Source organism: Oryx dammah, unplaced genomic scaffold, assembly GCF_014754425.2.
Source record: "Oryx dammah isolate SB20612 unplaced genomic scaffold, SCBI_Odam_1.1 HiC_scaffold_5, whole genome shotgun sequence".
NCBI classification, from domain to species: Eukaryota; Metazoa; Chordata; class Mammalia; order Artiodactyla; family Bovidae; genus Oryx; species Oryx dammah.
The window spans coordinates 86,656,080-86,674,056 of NW_024070189.1; the positions used below are offsets into that span (position 1 = coordinate 86,656,080).

At 36.9% G+C, this 17,977-nt stretch overlaps 1 protein-coding gene across 9 annotated transcripts in view; it reads right to left on the reverse strand.

Moving 5' to 3' along the window:
* RAPGEF6 (Rap guanine nucleotide exchange factor 6) overlaps window positions 1-17,977 on the reverse strand; it is a 217,024-nt gene that overhangs the window by 65,549 nt on the left and 133,498 nt on the right. For all 9 annotated transcript variants that reach the window (XM_040241778.1, XM_040241776.1, XM_040241777.1 and 6 more), the window contains 6 exons: window positions 16,074-16,232; window positions 15,062-15,214; window positions 10,821-10,985; window positions 7,226-7,333; window positions 5,398-5,601; window positions 2,371-2,479 (listed from right to left, as the gene is read on the reverse strand). In XM_040241778.1, the coding sequence (XP_040097712.1) occupies window positions 2,371-2,479; window positions 5,398-5,601; window positions 7,226-7,333; window positions 10,821-10,985; window positions 15,062-15,214; window positions 16,074-16,232 (898 nt within the window). The remainder of the gene's footprint in view (window positions 1-2,370; window positions 2,480-5,397; window positions 5,602-7,225; window positions 7,334-10,820; window positions 10,986-15,061; window positions 15,215-16,073; window positions 16,233-17,977) is intronic.

Sequence of the window (17,977 nt, forward strand, 5' to 3'; positions counted from 1 at the left end):
GCTGTCTAAGGAGGCCTTACAAATAGCTGTGAAAAGAAGAGAAGTGAAAAGCAAAGGAGAAAAGGAAAGATATAAGCATCTGAATGCAGAGTTCCAAAGAATAGCTAGTAGAGATAAGAAAGCCTTCCTCAGTGATCAATGCAAAGAAATAGAGGAAAACAACAGAATGGGAAAGACTAGAGATCTCTTCAAGAAAATTAGAGATACCAAGGGAATATTTCATGCAAAGATGGGCTCGATAAAGGACAGAAATGGTATGGATCTAACAGAAGCAGAAGATATTAAGAAAGGTGGCAAGAATACACAGAGGAACTGTATTAAAAAGATCTTCTCGAACCAGATAATCATGACGGTGTGATCACTCACCTAGAGCCAGACATCCTGGACTGTGAAGTCAAGTGGGCTTTAGAAAGCATCACTGAGAACAAAGCTAGTGGAGGCGATGGAATTCCAGTTGAGCTACTTCAAATGCTGAAAGATGATGCTGTGAAAGTGCTGCACTCAATATGCCAGCAAATTTGGAAAACTCAGCAGTGGCCACAGGACTGGAAAAGATCAGTTTTCATTCCAATCCCAAAGAAAGGCAATGCCAAAGAATGCCCAAACTACCACACAATTGCACTCATCTCACACGCTAGTAAAGTAATGCTCAAAATTCTCCAAGCCAGGCTTCAGAAATACATGAACCGTGAACTTCCAGATGCTCAAGCTGGATTTAGAAAAGGCAGAGGAACCAGAGATCAAACTGCCAACATCTGCTGGATCATCGAAAAAGCAAGAGAGTTTGAGAAAAACATCTATTTCTGCTTTGACTATGCCAAAGTCTTTGACTGTGTGGATCACAATAAACTGTGGAAAATTCTTAAAGAGATGGGAATAGCAGACCACCTGACCTGCCTCCTGAAAAACTTGTATGCAGGTCAGGAAGCAACAGTTATAACTGGACATGGAACAACAGACTGGTTCCAAATAGGAAAAGGAGTATGTCAAGGCTGTATACTGTCACCCTGCTTATTTAACTTCTATGCAGAGTACATCATGAGAAATGCTAGGCTGGATGCAGCACAAGCTGGAATCAAGATTGCCGGGAGAAATATCAATAACCTCAGATATGCAGATGACACCACCCTTACGGCAGAAAGTAAAGAAGTACTAAAGAGTCTCTTGATGAAAGTCAAAGAGGAGAGTGAAAAAGTTGGCTTAAAGCTCAACATTCAGAAAACGAAGATCATGGCATTCGGTCCCATCAGTTCATGGGAAATAGATGGGGAAACAATGGAAACAGTGGCTGATTTTATTTTTGGGGGCTCCAAAATCACTGCAGATGGTGACTGCGGCCATGAAATTAAAATATATTTGTTCCTTGGTAAGAAAAGCTATGACCAACCTAGACAGCATATTAAAAAGCAGAGACATTACTTTGTCAACAAAGGTTCATCTAGTCAAGGCTATGGCTTTTCCAGTAGTCATGTATGGATGTGAGAGTTGGACTATAAAGAAAGCTGAGCACCAAAGGATTGATGCTTTTGAACTGTGGTGTTGGAGAAGACTCTTGAGAGTCCCTTAGACTGCAAGGAGATCCAACCAGTCCATCCTAAAGGAGATCAGTCCTGCGTGTTCATTGGAAGGACTGATGTTGAAGCTGAAACTCCAGTATTTTGGCCACCTGATGTGGAGAGCTGACTCACTGGAAAAGACCCTGATGCTGGGAAAGATTGAGGGCAGGAGGAGAAGGGGACGACAGAGGATGAGATAGTTGGATGGCATTACTGACTGAATGGACATGAGTTTGAGTCAACTCCGGGAGTTTCTGATTGACAGGGGGGCCTGGAGAGCTGTGGTTCATGGGGTGCAAAGAGTCAGACACAACTGAGCGACTGAACTGAAGTGAACCAACAGTTTGACAAAGAAAGGCAGAGTATATTGCTCTTAAAAATCAGCAATTCACTGATTAATTACTTCAATGTTTTACTCTATTCATTTCCATAAAACAGCTAACTGGCACTGATACTGCTATTTCACTAGAGGTAGACTGATTTGCACGTTAGCAGGAAGAAAAAAAGCCTATGACTTCTATGTTTCATTGAGCATTTCCAGGCGAAGTACAGTCCATAATACTGAGTAGACATTTCATAAATGACTAAGTGCAGCTGTATACTTATTTTAACAAAGAACTCAAAATAATTAAATACAAATAAAAAATGAAAATTCTAGAATACAGAATATTATATTCAAACATTAATGATCCTATAATTTTCAAAAAGTTTAGATGGGAACATTTTTAAAGTATTTTTACTATCCTCCTTATCATTGTTGACTTTTTCTATTACCAAAAAAAGGGCTCAAATAGATTTTTACAATAAAACTCACCAAAAATGTTGGTCTTTACAGTAAGTGCAAGATGAGTATTATTCCTCAAAATTTCAAGGGCCTTCACAAACGTTATATTCTCAAAATTTTGTCCATTTACTTCCATTATCTTGAAGAAAGTGTTCAAAAAATACAAAGAAAGACAGAAACAGTATTAGTTATTTCTGCAGCCTTAAGTTTAATGGGTAAAAAAATAAAACTTAAATAAAATGTACCTATATGTGAACAATAGTTATCTGTGAGAAGTTGAATTACTGTCTAATAGCTTTTCTCTATCTTGTGGTATTTTCCTAAATCTCTACTAAAAACTTTTTTTTTTTCCAGTTCATTTCCTCTGGGATAATACTGGAAAAAAATTTAAAACATAATGTTATCAGCTCATAAAAATTATCACCTGTGTGTATGTGTACACAAATTTTAGTGAAGTATTCTAAATGCAAACTTATTGCATTTAAAAAAGAGGTAAATTCATTTAAAAGTGGTATTCTAATTACAGCTAATACCATTTCCTGCCACTGACTGAATCAGGCAGTCAAAAAGCAACAAGCACAACTGTTATGGGCTCTTGTTGCATCTGACATTGCTGATCGTTCATACCAGGGCTTCACAAATCTGGCTGTACCTCAGAATCATCAGGAGTTTATTCAAAAAGTACTGATTCCAAGGAAAAAGGATAAAGAGACAAGACATGATGAGGGAAAAAAAGGCAGCACAGAGGATAGATTTTGAGGGCTGACACAGAGATTTCAAAAGGATAAAAAGGAGTGAAAAAAAAATATTAGGAAAAGAAAAAGAAAAAAAAAATCACAGAAGTTAAATTTCCAGAGTTTAAAAAAGTCTTCAGTCTACATACTGTCATGGATCATCTAATATCAGGGAATAAAATAAAAAGATCTATTTTTTGTTTTTAACAGATCACTTGAATATTCTGAATTCCAGGGACTTAGAATAAAGACTCTATAAGCATCACTCTTGGGGATTTGTGGAGGTGGCCAAAGGCACCTAAAAAAGAAACAGAATGGCTTAGACTTCTTTGGGACCATATTAAGATGATGTGAAACCTTTCTGTGATATCAATGTTCTGAGAGAAAAATGACTGTGATCAAAGATTTTTATCCTTCATTGAACAAAGATATCATTAGACATGTAAGGGACACAAAGCTAGAGTACTCATTCGCTCTTTCTGAAAGAAGTCCTAGAAAAGGTACTAGAAGTACTGGAAGACAACTGTGAAATAAATAAAAATAATGGCACCACGTGGCATAGACGAAGTAGAGGTGATCAATGTAAGCAGTAAGCAGGTGCAAAATGATTCTTAGCAATAAGCTTATGAAACTTAATGCAAATGCCAAAGTACTCTTAAAAAAGAATATTCACAATATTAAAAAATGACTTATTGAAAATCTCAGATAATTTCAACCATACTTGGAAGGCCTGAGGGAAGAAGTAAAATAACAATAAATTTCTCTCCTCTCTCAGGAATGAAACTGCTGAAGTATTCTTTTCGTTTTCTTCTTTGAAGAATGAGATTCTTAAACATATTTACCAAAAAATACTTGACCAATAAATATATGACTCCAAATTCCTAGCAACTAGATATTCTTAATGAGTAGTCTGGGTAAAGCCCAGAAATCTCTATTCTAAAAAGCTCCCCTAGAGGAAGAAGAGTATCATTAAAACTTTGTGTCAGAGTTTCTTTTTTAAAAGTATATCATTTATTCTTAAATTTTAAAGTATTTTATTATAATATATGATTCACTTATATTAGTTTCTTAACTCCCTGCACTACTGATATTTAGATACTGATATTTGGGCTGGATAACTGCCATGTGGCTGCTTTGTCACGGGGTGTTCCTGGCTATTTAGCAGTATCCCTGGCCTCTATCCACTACATGGCAGTAGTAATTCCCAAGTCATGACAATCAAAAATAACTCCAGACATTACCAAATGTCTCCTGGGTGACAAAATTACTGCTGGTTGAAAGCCACTGTTTTGAAGTACAGAACTTTTAATAATGTGAATGCATGCCTGCTTGTTTGATTTATGTCATGCCATGTGGCATGTGGGATCTAAGTTCCCTGACAAGGGATTGAACCTGTGCCCCTTGCAGTAGAAGCACAGACTCTTTTAACCAGTGAACCACAAGGGAAGTCCCTGTAAATGCCTTCTTAATTAAAAAACAAAAACCACCACGGTGTGGTTATAAGTAGAATAAAGTCACCTTCTAAATGAATGCATAAACAAACAAAAATTTTAAGTGGAACAAAGTCAGCTTCCCAAATGATTTAGCTAGAAGAGAAACCACTCTGGTATACATGAGACTTTGAGAGCTTTGTTAAAAATACAAATGCGCAGTCCTTAACTCTGCAGAATGTGATTACTATGATTACTAAGACTGAGGTTATTATTTTTTTTTTTAGTAACTAAGTTGTCAGCAATTTCATTTTTGAAAATATATTGTTCTATAGTTTACTAATGCCTCCACGGAGAGAATAAATCCCTATCTACTTACTCCCAGTACCTCCCCTTCCTTTTCCTAATCCTTCAACCAGCTCACTCTACTTACGGATGTACCGAATAGTTTTGTTACCATATGAACATTATTTAAAACAAAACCATCATTTATGGTAAATCTTTGGCCACTTAATTTTAGAGTGGTATGGATAAAAGTGCTTACTCCTTTAAAATATGCAAGGGTGCTAACTCTCTTACTGATCTTTCTGGAATACTGTGAAGTTGCCAAATGACAGAGTTTCCTAATACTAGGAGGATGGGCAGGACCATTCAGATTGATGGTGGCCAGACTACCAGGCTGTTTCTGGACCTTCTATATCAAATTTTCCATTAAGAGTAATGGATATATGACAAACACATTTTAAAAATAAACCATTTAAAAATACCACCTCTAAAAAAAGGTTTCAAAGGTATTTTCTTAAATTGATCATGCTTACTAGAATATCATCATGTAAGAAAAGTAGCACTCCTATTACTTATAAAAAGCCTTTAAATAGTTGTTATTTACTTACTTGATCACCACGTTTCAGTCCTGCATCAGCAGCTTTGCTATTAGGTTCCACACTTTCAACAAAAATACCAAATCCTTTCTCACTTCCTCCACTTAGGCTGAAATGCAGAGGTGACTCCCGGGAAGCTTTCTGCAGAACAACCTGTCTCCACTTAGCCTTTGCAGCACACGCAATATTCAATAACCGGAGATGACCATTCATTTTCTACAAAGTAGAAAGGGGTAACATATATATATAAATGTATATTATTTTTTTCTATAGGCTTTAAAAAATATAACCTAAAATTATTACAACTAGAGTAAATAAAGAATATATAAGTATGGGTAAATAAAACTGAAGGAGGGAAACCTTCCACCTTAGAGCACTCTCAAGAATAAAGATCCCTTGATATGGTTTTTTAAAATTTCTAGATAATCACAAGTTAGAAAAGATTTCAAAGTGATGTCTTACTCAGACAGTGATGACAAAAAAATTTCTTCATTTTCTGAATCTAAGTAATAACACATTCTGTATTACCATCCTGCTTATCTCCTAGCTGTTACATAAAACCAGAATATTTTTAAACTTTTATTTAAAACCTTAAAGGACTTCAACCACCTTCCCAAACATTGTCTAATACTCAGACACATGCAAGTCTCCATCTCTTTCAGAAATATTATTCTTATAATTTAGATCTTCCTATAGTATTTTAGATCTTCATTAAACTCAGCAATATTTTAACTTTCAAGTTCTAGTATCAGTTTAATGTATCAGCTGAGAATTCAACTATTCTCAAATAGTGTATCAAAAAAATTTCATGTCCATAACAAAAAGCTAAAGTTTTTCTCAGGGTAGAAACCAAGTTTTACACCTCTTCTGATTCTATATAACAGCTTGGAGTATACAGCAGAATTCAGTAAATATTTGATGACTGACTTGATAACTGGGGGAAAAAAAATCCCATGACTGCAAGATAGTTTCTATTTTTCATAAGTCCCTTGAATATTTACAGAGCCAGCAATGGAAGCGCCAAATGATGTTGGTGAGCCTCAATGGGCCTCTTAATCAAGTTCCCTGTTCACTCTCCCCATTTTGCATAGAGCAGATGTGCTGCTGAATAGGCCCCAGGAACCAAGAGGTAAGGAAAGAGACAAAACAATCTGAAATTTTCCCTTCCTTATTCAACTTAATCCACTTCTACTCTGTAATAACAATGGTGCCGTGCCAGGTTTTGTTTGCAGATTCTTATATTCATAGCTCACTATAACCCTCAAGACAATCCCAACAACCTAGAGGCTACTATAAGACAATGGAGGCATAAAAGATTGGACAATCTTTCCAAATTCATGTATCTACCAAGTGGTAAAGTCTGAATGTTGTTAATTCAGGCAATCTAACTCCTGAGCTGCATTATTTATTTCCTAAAAATTCAAGTTGCTCGGAACAGACAACTGAGTTGCAGTTCAAAGCTTTTATATCTAATATGAAGAATAAATAGATTTATAAATAGCTACCATCAAAATTAAGAAGACCTTGAGGGTCATTATCTGAGATGCTGTATATTAAAAACAAATGAAATCTCATGCAGAAGGGAGACTTAGAAAGTCTAATGTAGGTCTGATAAATATGTGTATTTGAATGCCTAAATCAGTGAAGACTCTGGAAGAAGCATGATCTTTGTTTGGGTTGAAGCAGCAAAGGATGAGCCCAAGTTTAGAATATAGATTTGAAAGTTCTCAGAAGACAGGAAAAGATGAAAGCTATTCTGAGTTGCAATTCTTCAGCAGGGGGACAGAAGAGATTGGTAAGAATCCCCAAACCCTGAAGAAGATAAAATTCTGAGCCTTACTGTATCTTCCAGATTTTTTTCAAATTCCTCTAGAAATCGAGTCATAGCAGGATCACCTTCAAAATCATTGAAATGATTATTTACCCATAATAATACAATCCGTGTTACCTGTGGAAACATGGAAGCAGCAGCATACGATTACATGAGACGAATTCTTCCTGCAAAAATAAAGTCCTAAAAGCAAGTCCTAAACTGAGGAACAACTGAGCTTTATAGTTAAGCCCTTTGCCCACCCTCTCACACATGAAAGGCTCATTCTAATAGAGAGGAACATTTTAGTTTGAGCTTTTGCTTCCTTATATAACAGAGAAAACCAAGCCTCTGCTTTCACTGAGAAGACAAGCCTGTATACTAACATGTAAGCAGTAGATGGGAATGCACACTTCTAAGGGCAGGCAAATGGCAAGTATTTCTTTAGCTGAGACCATTTCACCAAAATTATAACAAAAATCTGAAATCTCCTCTGTGAACACTATAATTTTCAAAGTTGGGAATTAATTTATTACTTTGTTAACCTGTGCTACAGATTAACAAAAAAGTTAAACAAATGAATGTTCAATTAAATAATGTGCTTACAGTGAACTCTACTCAATGTTCTGTGGTGAACTAATATTGGAAAGAAATCCAAAAAGGGGGGAGAAATATGTATACTTATATCTGACTCACTGTGCTGAATCAGTACAACAGAAACTAATACAACACTATAAAGCAACTATAGTCCAATAAACATTAAAAAAATTAAGAATATTAAGAAACATTCTGAACATTAAGAAAACACAGGAGCCAAGATAAATCTAAAGAGATAAACCAGAGATTTTTCCAAAATCTAAGTTTTAAAAAAAAGTGCCTAACAATACAAATAATTTAAGTCATATACTTTTAAAATTGTATGGTAAAATAACACATAAAATCCACTATTTTAACCATTTTAAAGTGTACAACCCAGTGGCATTTAGCCCATTCTCAGTCGTATACAGTCATCCCCAAGTGACCTAGTTCCAGAGCACTATCACCACCACAAAAGAAAATCCCATTCCCAATAAGCAGCCACCTACCATTCTGGCCTCTTTCCAGCCCAGAACAGCTTCTATTTGCTTTTCTGCCTCTCTGATTTGTCATTCAATATGTCATCTTTTATGACTGGCTTGACTTAGTACATTTTCAAGGCTTATAACATGCAGCATGTATCAGTATTTCATTTTTTTTTAACAGTGGTGGTTTAGTTGCTCTGTGTCCAACTCTTGTGACCCCATGGACTGTAGCACGCCAGGATCCTCTGGTCCATGGGATTTTCCAGGCAAGAATACTGGAGTGGGTTGCCATGTCCTTCTCCAGGGAATCTTCCCGACTCAGGGACTGAACCCAGGTCTCCTGCACTGCAGATTCTTTACCAACTTCTTTATAGCTGAATAACATTTCACTATATAGTATGCAATATCTTGCTTATCCATTCATCAGCTGATAGACATTTGGGTTGTTTCCACTTTTTGGCCACCATCAATAGTGCTACTATGAACACCTGTTTACAAACTTTTGTTTGCACACCTATTACCTATTTTGGCTATATACTTCAGGAATAGAACTATTGGATTACACCATAATTCTATGCTTAACTTTTGGGAGAACTGCTGAGCTGTTTTCCATAACAGCTATACCATTTTACATTACTACAAGCAATGTATGGGAATTTCATTTCCTCCACATCAACATCCTCGAAATCCTTGGTATTTCCTTTTTTAAGTCATCTTAGTAGGTATGAAGCAGAATATCACTGTGGTTTTGATTTGCATTTCCCATGACTAATGACACTGAACACCTATTACATGTCATTGCTGGCCATTCATATCTCTTCTTGGGAGAAATACCTATTTGAGTCCTTTGTCTATTTTTAAATCATATTGTCTTTTTGTTGTTGAGTTGTAAGAGTTTTTTCACATATTCTGAATACTAGATCCTTGTCAGACATATGATTTGCAAACATATTTTCCTATTCCATGTGTTGTTCTGCTTTTCCTGATAGCTCCTTTAATGTGAAAATGTTTTAATTTTGATGAAATTCTATATATCCATTGCTCAAGTCTGTGCTTTGCACTAAAAAAACTATTGCTTAATCCAAAGTCGTTTTTTTTTTTTAACTCCTTCTTTTCTTTGAAGAATATTATAGTTTTAGCTCTTACATTAAGTCTCTGATCCATTTTGAGCTAACACTGAATATGGTATAAGGTAAAGGTCAAACTTCATCCTTTTACACATGAATATTGAGCTGTCCCTAAGTCATGCTTTTGTTCATTTTCTAGCATGCCTTTATTTCCTCAGCAATCTACGTAACTATATATAATTTCAAAAACAAGGGAAAAGCAAGCCTGTAGTTTTGGACACTTACTGTATCTAACGTATTTCCTTTAAAGTATAACTCAGAGCTTCCCAGGTGGTGCTAGAGGTAAAGAACTCGCCTGCCAATGCAGGATACAAGAGAGATTAGAGTTTGATCCCTGGGTTGGGAAGATTCCCTGGAGGAGGGCATGGCAACCCATTCCAGTATTCTTGCTTGGAGAATCCCATGGACAGAGGAGCCTGGGAGGCTATTGTCCATAGGGTTGCATAGAGTTGGACAAGACTAAAGCGATCTAGCACAAACTAGAACTCAGAAAGATATGCCAGGCAACTATGGCTCTACTTTTATTTTTCTTAAAACAACTAACTTCCTATTACTGAGGTAGTTTATCGGTAGTTATGTACCAGTAAGCTGAAGTATTACTAGTTTTTCCATGAAAAGTATAAACACTCCATTAAAAAAGTTAAGATAATCTATTTAAATGTTAAATGCAAAAAAAAAAAAAACAACCCTCAATGCCACAACTAAATGTGTTACAGCAGTGATAAACTCAAAAAGATAAAAATTTTAAATGATTATCAAGTCTTTTAACTCAGAAAAATCAGTGTTTTTCTATTTAGATTGTTTCTAAACCCTCTTGAAAAAATGTACTTGGTGAATATTCTTTCTAAACTTTTAAATGTTTACTGATTTCTGAAACCACCAAGTATTTTGATTGCTGCTGCTGCTAAGTCACTTCAGTCATGTCCAACTCTGTGCGATCCCATAGATGACAGCCTACCAGGCTCCTCTGCCCCTGGGATTCTCCAGGAAAGAACACTGGAGTGGGTGGCCATTTCCTTCTCCAGTGCATGAAAGTAAAAGGTGAAAGTGAAGTCACTCAGTCGTGACCGACTCGTCGTGACCGACTCTTCGTGACTCCATGGACTGCAGCCTACCAGCCTTCTCCATCCAGGCGATTTTCCAGGCAAGAGTACTGGAGCGCATTGCCATTGCCTTCTCCAAAAGTGCAAGACTATACTATCCTGCATCTTCTGAATTTATAACTACACCACAGCCTGATTTCAGTTTCTGCCTTTTAGAAGGCAAAATAATCCACTTTTTAAAAGCTATTTTGTCATAAAAGTAACCAGATATGTCTACTGATTCACTATTTTTTTAGGTGAATTGAATCTTATCAAAATAAGCATTTGTCAACTGCAAAAGGTTCTGGGGGAATATAAAGGTTAAAATCACTTTCATGCCCTTTATAATACCAACCTTATCCCTTAAGCTGTCAATTTTAAACCATTCCAATAGTTTGGTCCCAACATCCAAAGGACTTGCAAGAAATGTTCTATAAGTTAATAGGAAATCTTCTATATAAGTTGGGTCCACAATGGAATGCTCTTCTATTAAATGCATGATGAGACGCTCAGGCGTTCCCTAAAAATCAAAACAAAGAAAGAATTAGAAAATAAAAAAGTAGCTCAGGAACCAAGTAACTCCTATTGATTACTTCCCTTTGTAGCTCCTCGATTATAAAGTCCTCAAAGTAAAGTTTCACCTTTAAAACTCTCAGCACTGGAAGTAGGTAGTGTCTCTAGGTTGTAGACCATCATCACAGAGAAGTTTAGAGAGAAATAAGGCAGAGGAATAAACATGCACAACAGCATTACCTTGGCTGTAGCTGTTTTATCTGTATTTCATTATAGCTATGGGGTGATAATATAATGACTATCTTGAGTAAAGAGAAGGAAGAGGGACTCCCCTGCTAGTCCAGGGATTAAGAATCTGCCTTGCAAAGCAAGGGAAACCGGTTCAATCCCTGGTCTAGGAAGATCCCACATGCCATGTTGCAACTAAGCCTGTGCACCACAACTACTAGCCGTGCTCTAGAGCCCAAGAGCCTTAACTACTGAACCCATGCACAGCAACCGCTGAAACCTGTATGCCTACAGCCTGTGTTCCACAACAAGAGAAGTCACCACATGACAATAAGAAGCCTGCACGGAACAATGAAGAGTAGTCCCCTACTTCCACAACTAGAGAAAGCCCCCGTGCATCAACAAAGATCCTCCACAGGCAAAAAACAAAATAAATAAATAAGAGAAGAAAGAGGTGAGAGTTAAAGAAAATAAAGCTTTCTTCTGAATTTAATCATCCTTAAATTCCCTTTTGTTCCAGGTTATGGGAACAACACAGTTCAAAATAGCTTGTTTTACTACTGTCACTTCTTGAACAGAGGTTTCCTCTTCTGTGGTTTCTCCATTCCCGTTTGCCAGAGGAACCAGAAGTCCTACAGACATTTTTTACACTCACTCAGTTTTAACTGCTTGCCTGTTTCCCAATTTATAAAAAGGAATGAAAGTAAAATTTATCTATTGCTCCTCTTTGAATTCCTGAATCACTGTTAAAATTTATTACCCTAGCAGCATCTTAAAAAATGAGTAGGCAGAACAAATACAGAAATAAACCAGGTATTAAGCCAAATATAAAAACCAATTGTTGCCCATAATGTCAGATTTCAATTTGGTGCATTCATCCTAATGATTTCATTGGCCAGAATTACTGCATGACAAATATACATTAATACTAACAATGTTCTTGTTTAAAAATTTATTACAAGATTAAAAAAGGGTACCCACTGCTAATCAGGTATGTAAATCATTTCTCTAGAAAGAAGTCAGAGGAAAGGTTCTTCAAGTTACCTATTTAAGGGACAAGACAATCACAGGTCATTCCTATTCTTCTCCCACCTTCAAAAACATTCTAAGAATTCCAAATTGTGTCTGTCATTCAGGCAAATCACAATTTGACGTCACTCAAATCTGGTTCTCAGATCATACATAGCTACGTCAGTGGTGAAAATGATTGACATATTAAAGAAGAGCTGTTATTCTGATTAGGTAAATCACTGAGGAGGTATATCTGTGGAGATTAGGTTGTATTTTAAAAAGCAGTATTTAATGCCAAGTTCCATAATCATGCAGAGGCACCTACCAAACTGCTCACTAGCATCCAATAAGGTGGGATTCTGGGAGACACGTATGCCGAGTGGGCAGGTGAAGGAGATGGCTAGCTGGTAAAGAGTTTGGTTACGATGAGCAAGCAAGTAAATATACAAAGCATAACAAGAGTCACTGTTATTTACAATGAGCGAAAGGAAAAGGCTACAAAACTAACTCTGTGGTACAGTACTAGAACTGGGAGTCCTGGTATAAGCTCATGACTGAGACAGACAGATATATAAAGGTACAGATGTGCATGAATCTACAGTAGTTAAATACATATTCCTACCTCTCTGAGGAAAGGCTCTAGAAGTAAAGACACCACAGCAGAAGTGAACAGAGTGAGTGCCCCGATTTGGGTTTTAAAATGCTATTATCTACTAGGAGGATCCAGGGCTCTTTGGAGCAATGACTGATTTCTAAGCAGGGGCAGGAAAAGTAAAAGATGACCCTGGAACATCTTGTTTTGCCAGATAACAAGGAAGCTCTCAAAAATGATGGGAACATATCAGAAGAATATAGGAATCAACAACCTTAAGAGGGTCCCACCAGCTAAATCTGGGACAATCAGATAATCAGAACAATGCTGATGGTAAAGAAATACATGAGGCCAATATAATCAAAGAGGAGAGAATGCTCATTGTTAGAGCAGAATGACAATAAAATAATGGAAATAGAAAATCACCATTTCAGGCAGGAGTAGTCAATCTAAGAAAGACTGGTGAATAGAGGTCTGCAAGACATACTGACACTATCCTAGAACATCAATGCTTCAAATGCTTATCAATTACAATGGGTAAAATGGTGATTTCACAGTAAGGAAACTTGACAGACACCAACAGGACCAGGTGATTAAGATTAACTTCACTAGTGGTAGCAGGGGTGGACACTGTGCTCCCTGAGAAGATGTACTGAGAAGAGCAGGACATTATTTCTGCGGGGTTCCAGCCAGGAAAGTATAACATTAGTCTGGGCATGAGGAAACACTGCACAGATCTAGTCTGGGGGTCATACTGCACACTATAAGGTCTATATTCATCAAAATTGCTGAGAATGTGACAAGGGAATAACTATTCCTGGAGTAGACTTAAGTGACATGACAACTAAATGCAATTGTGTGCCTGGATGAGATTGAGCCAAAAATGAAAAAAAAGCCATTTTGGGGAGAACTGGTGAAAATCTAAATGCGGTCTGTGGGCTGAATGGCTTTACTTTATCAACGTTCATTTCCTAACTTGAAGGGTTCCATGGTGTTTATGTAGGAGACTGTTCTTCTTTTTAGGAAGTAAACAATGAAATATTTTGGATTAATGATGCATCACATTTGCAGATTGCTCTCAAAAGACTGAAGAAAAAAAAACTGATGAAAATGGAGAAAATGCAGGGAAATGTTAACAGTGGGGGAATCTGAGTCAGGATACTCTACACTGTTCTTGCAACTCTTCTGTAATTTTGAAATTATTTAAAAAAAGGGGGGGCCTCAACATGAGCCTTCATAAAGAGACAGCCTGTGACAATCCACAAATATATTCGAATTTTTTCCTACACAGAAAGCTTACACTCATCAGCTTAGGAAAGGAGTGTTTAGAAATAGCCTAACTCTTAAAGAATATCTGATCTGACCAACCAGTCCCTCTTGTTGTTAAATAAACAGCTGCACTTATAATGAAAAATAACACATTTAGTTATTTTGCAAACAAGACTAGCTTGAAAAGAAAAAAAAGGTCAAGCATTTATTTCCTGTTTTCCAACTATAATTGCTCTATTTTACATCTGTGTGTGCTCAGTCATGTCTGACTCTTTGTGATCCATGGACTGTAGCCCGCCAGGCTCCTCTGTCCATGGGATTTTCAAGGCAAGAATACTGGAGTGGGTTCCCATTTCCTTCTCGAGATTCAGATGCCATTAAGACAGGCGGATGGGAGAGTCGAAGGCAAGGGGGCAAGGATCAGAGGGAAGAGGGAATCAGAGAAGGGAAAACAACGTGGGTATTAATACTTAGACTCTACAGCATGCTAAGGCTTTTGATTTGCCACATTTAGCCCTAATAAAGACCTGCCATAGCAACCCCATTTTCAGATAAGAAAACTGAGGTTCAGAGAGGCTAATGTCTGTTTCAGTGACACAGAGATCCCATAAGCACTCTCCATCTTCATCTAGGATTCTTGTACACTGATGGCTGCTCCTTTCAATTTCTGTTTTGTTTCTAAATATTGCTATCTTTGATGAAGTTAACTCCCATTATTGATGAATCATAAATATGAGAAGGAAAATTATGACTGGTATATTCTAAGTAATATCCTTTCATACTGATATTACATGGCAGTGTCTTCCTTACCCAATAAAATACTGTTAAAAACCAACTAAGAAAAAGTCAAAAGTACACATTTATATACACTGGATCCCAAAGTTAGTGAATTACCTTGCACTACTTAATAAGCACTTCAAAGTCTTTTAAACAAGATGAAGGTTTTATTCTATCAATAAGAATAGTAAGTAAAACACACTCACCTTAATTACAATGTGTCCTTTCCTGGTTCCACTTCGATCCAGTTCACGATGCTCATGTACCATAACAATTTCTCCCTTTTCCTCAACTTTATGGGTATTTTTTTCAACATGATTTAAAATTCTCCAATAATCCTGCTGTGCTATGCAGACAAACTGTCCAAGAACAACGTGGGGACAATTAATAAACCTATAATACATAAATATATCACTATGCACCAAGGCGGAGCACAAAGGTAAGAACTCAAGTGACATCAGTTCTTTTTTATTTAGCCCCTTTACTCCTTAACAAAAATCAAGGTAAAAAAGAAAAATAAATCATGCACAAAGAGACCAAAGAAGTTAAATCCGTGTGAATTCTGTTCTAAAAGGAGAAGTAAGCATATACTTCTTTCAAAACTGACACTATGCAAAGAAAACATGAAGCAGGAGTAAGTTAGAAACAAACAACTCAGAAGTTCCTATTTCTTCCTCTACTGGAGGGAAAAAAAAAAAAAAACAAAAAGGAGACTGAGCTGGCTAATATCACATAGATATTTAAAAAATAAACATTTATTGGGTATACTCTCTTTAAAATATGTATAGTTTAATTCCACAAATATTTGGATCAGATATAAAATCTACTTTCCTTTATTAACTGTGAGTTTTTCAAACTTATAATTCTCAAATCAAGCTATTGTATTTTGAGGAAGGAAAAAGGCTCAGCCATTTAAAATCAAGAAACAGGAGAACCAAAAAAAAACAAAAAACCCAGAAACAAAAGAACATACACTGCTATATTTAAAATGGATAACCAACAAGGACCTGCCATACAGCACAGGGAACTTGGCTCAATGTTATGTGGCAGCCAGGGTGGGAGTGCATTTTGAGGGAGAGTAGATACAACGTTTATGTGCAACTGAAACTATCCTTTGCTGTCTACCTGAAACTATCCTAAATAATCCACTTTACTCCAATATAAAATAAAAAAAATTTTAAAAAAGAAACAAGAGAACATGACCAGAGATAAGCTTACCTGACAGTCATCTACTTTAGTCCTAACAACTCCATGCATGTACTGTTTATCCAGAGTGGGTGTGATTCCAAAACTATTTCCCATAAAGAGATTGTCAACTTTTCCATCTGGATAACTGATTTCCACAGTGCCATTTAAAATAACATACCATGAATCAAGCTATAGAGAAGACGACAGGTTTTAAGAATCTTTGAGAAAAGATGATTATATGTTAACTTTGAAAAATAATCAATACATAGAACTCGTAAAATTTATAAAAGATCTCATTATATTATCAAATATTCCATCAGATCAGAATATATTACTAAATAACACCCTGTTTCTGTTAAGCAAATGACTACAGTTTATTTTACTCTTTCTTCTTTTAGTCACCAAATGAAATCAGGGACCCTTATAACTGACCAAAATACTCTAAGACAAAATAACGTTATGGCTAAGGCCACAGTTTAGTCACTTAGTCTGTCTAACTCTTTGAGACCCCATGGACTGCAGCATGCAAGGCTTCCCTGTCCATCACCAACTCCCGAGCTTGCTCAAACTCATGAGCAAGCTGATCACCACTGAGTCGGTGATGCCATCCAATCATCTCATTCTCTGTCGTCCCCTTCTCCTCCTGCCTTCAATCTTTCCCAGCATCAGTCTTTTCCAGTGAGTCAGCTCTTCACATCAGGTGGCCAAAGTGTTGGGAGTTTCAGCTTCAGCATCAGTCCTTCCAACAAATATTCAGGACTGATTTCCTTGAGGACTGAGTAGTTTCATCTCTGCAGTCTCAAGAGTCTTCTCCAACACCACAGTTCAGAAGCACCAATTTTTGGTGTTCAGCTTTCTTTATAGTCCAACTCTCATATTCATGCATGACCACTGCAAAAACCATAGCCTTGACTAGACGGACCTTTGTTGGCAAAGTAATGTCTCTGCCTTTTAATATGCTGTCTAGGTTGGTCATAGCTTTTCTTCGAAGGAGCAAGTGTCTTTTAATATCATGGCTGCAGTCACCATCTGCAGCGATTTTGAAAATCACCAAGAAAATAAATTCTGTCACTGTTGCCATTGTTTCTCCATCTATTTGTGATGGACCAGATGCCATGATCTTAGTTTTTTGAATGTTGAGCTTTAAGCCAGCTTTTTCACTCTCCTCTTTCACTTTCATCAAGAGGCACTTTAGTTTCTCTCCACTTTCTGTTATTAGGGATGTATCATTTGCATATGTGAAGTTATTGATACTTCTCCCAGAAATCTTGATTCCAGCTTGTGCTTCATCCAGCCCAGCATTTCACAAGATGTATTCTCCATGTAAGTTAAATAAGCAGGGTGACAATATGCAGCCTTGACATACTCCTTCCCATTTTGGAACCAGTCTGCTGTTCCATGTCCAATTCTAACTTGCTTCTTGACCTGCATACAGATTTCTCTGGAGGCAGGTAAGATGGTCTGGTATTCCCATTTCTTAAAGAATTTTCCTCAGTTTGTTGTGATCTACACAGTCAAAGGCTCTGGCATAATCAATAAAGCAGAAGTAGATGTTTTTCTGGAACTCTCTTGCTTTTTTGATGATCCAACAGATGTTGGTCATTTGATCTCTAGTTCCTCTGCCTTTTCTAAATCCAGCTCGAACATCTGGAAGTTCATGGTTCAAGAACTGTTGAAGCCTGGCTTGGAGAATTTTGGCATTACTTTGCTAGAGTGTAAGATGAGTGCTATCGTGCGGGAAGTTTGAACATTCTTTGGCATTGCCCTTTTTTGGGATTGGAATGAAAACTGACCTTTTCCAGTTCTGCGGCCACTGCTGTGTTTTCCAGATTTGCTGGCATACTGAGTGCAGCACTTTCACAGCATCATCTTTTAGGATTTGAAATAGCTCAACTGGAATTCCATCACCTCCACTAGCTTTGTTCATGGTGATG